The sequence below is a fragment of the Microtus ochrogaster genome, assembly GCF_000317375.1.
Source record: "Microtus ochrogaster isolate Prairie Vole_2 chromosome 14 unlocalized genomic scaffold, MicOch1.0 chr14_random_1, whole genome shotgun sequence".
In the NCBI taxonomy this organism is placed as follows: Eukaryota; Metazoa; Chordata; class Mammalia; order Rodentia; family Cricetidae; genus Microtus; species Microtus ochrogaster.
Genome location: NW_004949096.1, coordinates 35,028,269 through 35,029,877, shown reverse-complemented (window position 1 = coordinate 35,029,877; position 1,609 = coordinate 35,028,269). Strand labels below are relative to the sequence as shown.

The following is a 1,609-nucleotide window of genomic DNA, read 5'->3' as shown; positions in this document are numbered from 1 at the left end:
CTCTTTGGGGAGGAGCACTCCACTTCCTTACTAATAGTGATCGCTCACACACACACACACACACACACACACACACACACACACACACACCCTACAAGAGACCAGACCTGGGGAACAGGACACAGAGAGGCTGATGGGATTGGTAACCCTCTCCACTGCAGAGCACTGTCAGTGAGTCCACTTTGATTGCCCTGCTGGCAGCAAGGAAGAACAAAATCCTAGAAATGCAAAAGTCTGAGCCCGATGCTGACGAGTCCACTCTAAATGCTCGACTGGTTGCCTATGCCTCTGACCAGGTAAGTTGCCTGGTACCTGTACGATTGTTATCTATGCCTGTGAATTCTGGGTTTCGGTGAGGGTCGACCTGGGGATTGACTCCAAAAACGATAAGGAATGCCAATTTTAAACATGGACATTCAATTCCTTCAGTCTTGGTCTTCCGCTATTTCTAGTCATGCTGATCTCACGACAGCCCTTTTGTGGACTGTTTTCTGTGACCCACGTAGGCTCACTCCTCAGTGGAGAAGGCTGGCTTGATTTCCCTTGTGAAGATGAGATTTCTGCCTGTGGATGACAACTTTTCACTCCGAGGAGAAGCTCTTCAGAGAGCCATTGAGGAAGACAAGCAACAGGGCTTGGTGCCTGTCTTTGTAAGTCAGAATGTATCTTTAAGAACAGTGTGCTAGAATGTAGATGTCAGTAAGCCAGAGATTTTGACCGAATCCTGGTAAGTAATCTGCTGCCAACAGAAGCAGAAAAACCCTTACATTTAGTGTTTTATAAATTATGAGGTGTCCTTCCTTTTTTTTTTTTTTTTGATAGGGTTTCTCTGTGCAGCCCTGGCTATCCCAGAACCTTTGTAGACAAGGCTGGTGTAAATGGAAATTTCTGTCCCGCAGTCATTCTGTCCCAAATAAGCACACAGAGGCTTATATTAATTATAAACTGGCCTATTGCTCAGACTTATTACTAACTAGCTCTTAGGACTTAAATTCAACCACGATTCTTGTCTATGTTTAGCCATTTGGCTTGGTACCTTTTATCAGTAAGGCATTCTTATCTTACTTCCTCTGCATCTGGCTGGTGACTGACTCTGCTTCTCCTCTCCCCAGAATTCTCCTAGTCTGGCTTCCCTACCTATACTTCCTGCCTGGTTACTGGCCAATCTCAGTGTCTTATTAAAACAATATGAATGACAAATCTTTACAGTGAACAAGAACATTATTCCACAGCAGGCTAGCCTCTGTCTCCCAAGTGCTGGGACTAAAGGCATGCACCACAACACCTAGCTTGAGGAGTTATTTCATGATGTGTTATAAAATACAGTTTATGGGTTGTAGCCAGTGCTAAAAAGAAATGGAAAACATCCAGTTGCATTTGTGCACCTAGAGCATGTATTGTTTTGTGAAACTTTCATCTTTGTTTTTTTAAAATATTTATTTATTTATTATGTATGCAATATTCTGTCTGTGTGTATGCCTGCAGGCCAGACGAGGGCACCAGACCCTGTTACAGATGGTTGTGAGCCACCATGTGGTTGCTGGGAATTGAACTCAGGACCTTTGGAAGAGCAGGCAATGCTCTTAACCTCTGAGCCATCTCTCCAGCC

General features: G+C 44.2%; 1 protein-coding gene across 2 annotated transcripts in view; it reads left to right on the top strand.

The window, feature by feature from the left end:
* Positions 1–1,609, top strand: part of Hdc (histidine decarboxylase) — a 21,858-nt gene that overhangs the window by 7,999 nt on the left and 12,250 nt on the right. For both annotated transcript variants that reach the window (XM_005364413.2, XM_026787674.1), the window contains exons 5-6: positions 162–296; positions 507–650. In XM_005364413.2, coding sequence (XP_005364470.1) covers positions 162–296; positions 507–650 — 279 coding nt within the window. The remainder of the gene's footprint in view (positions 1–161; positions 297–506; positions 651–1,609) is intronic.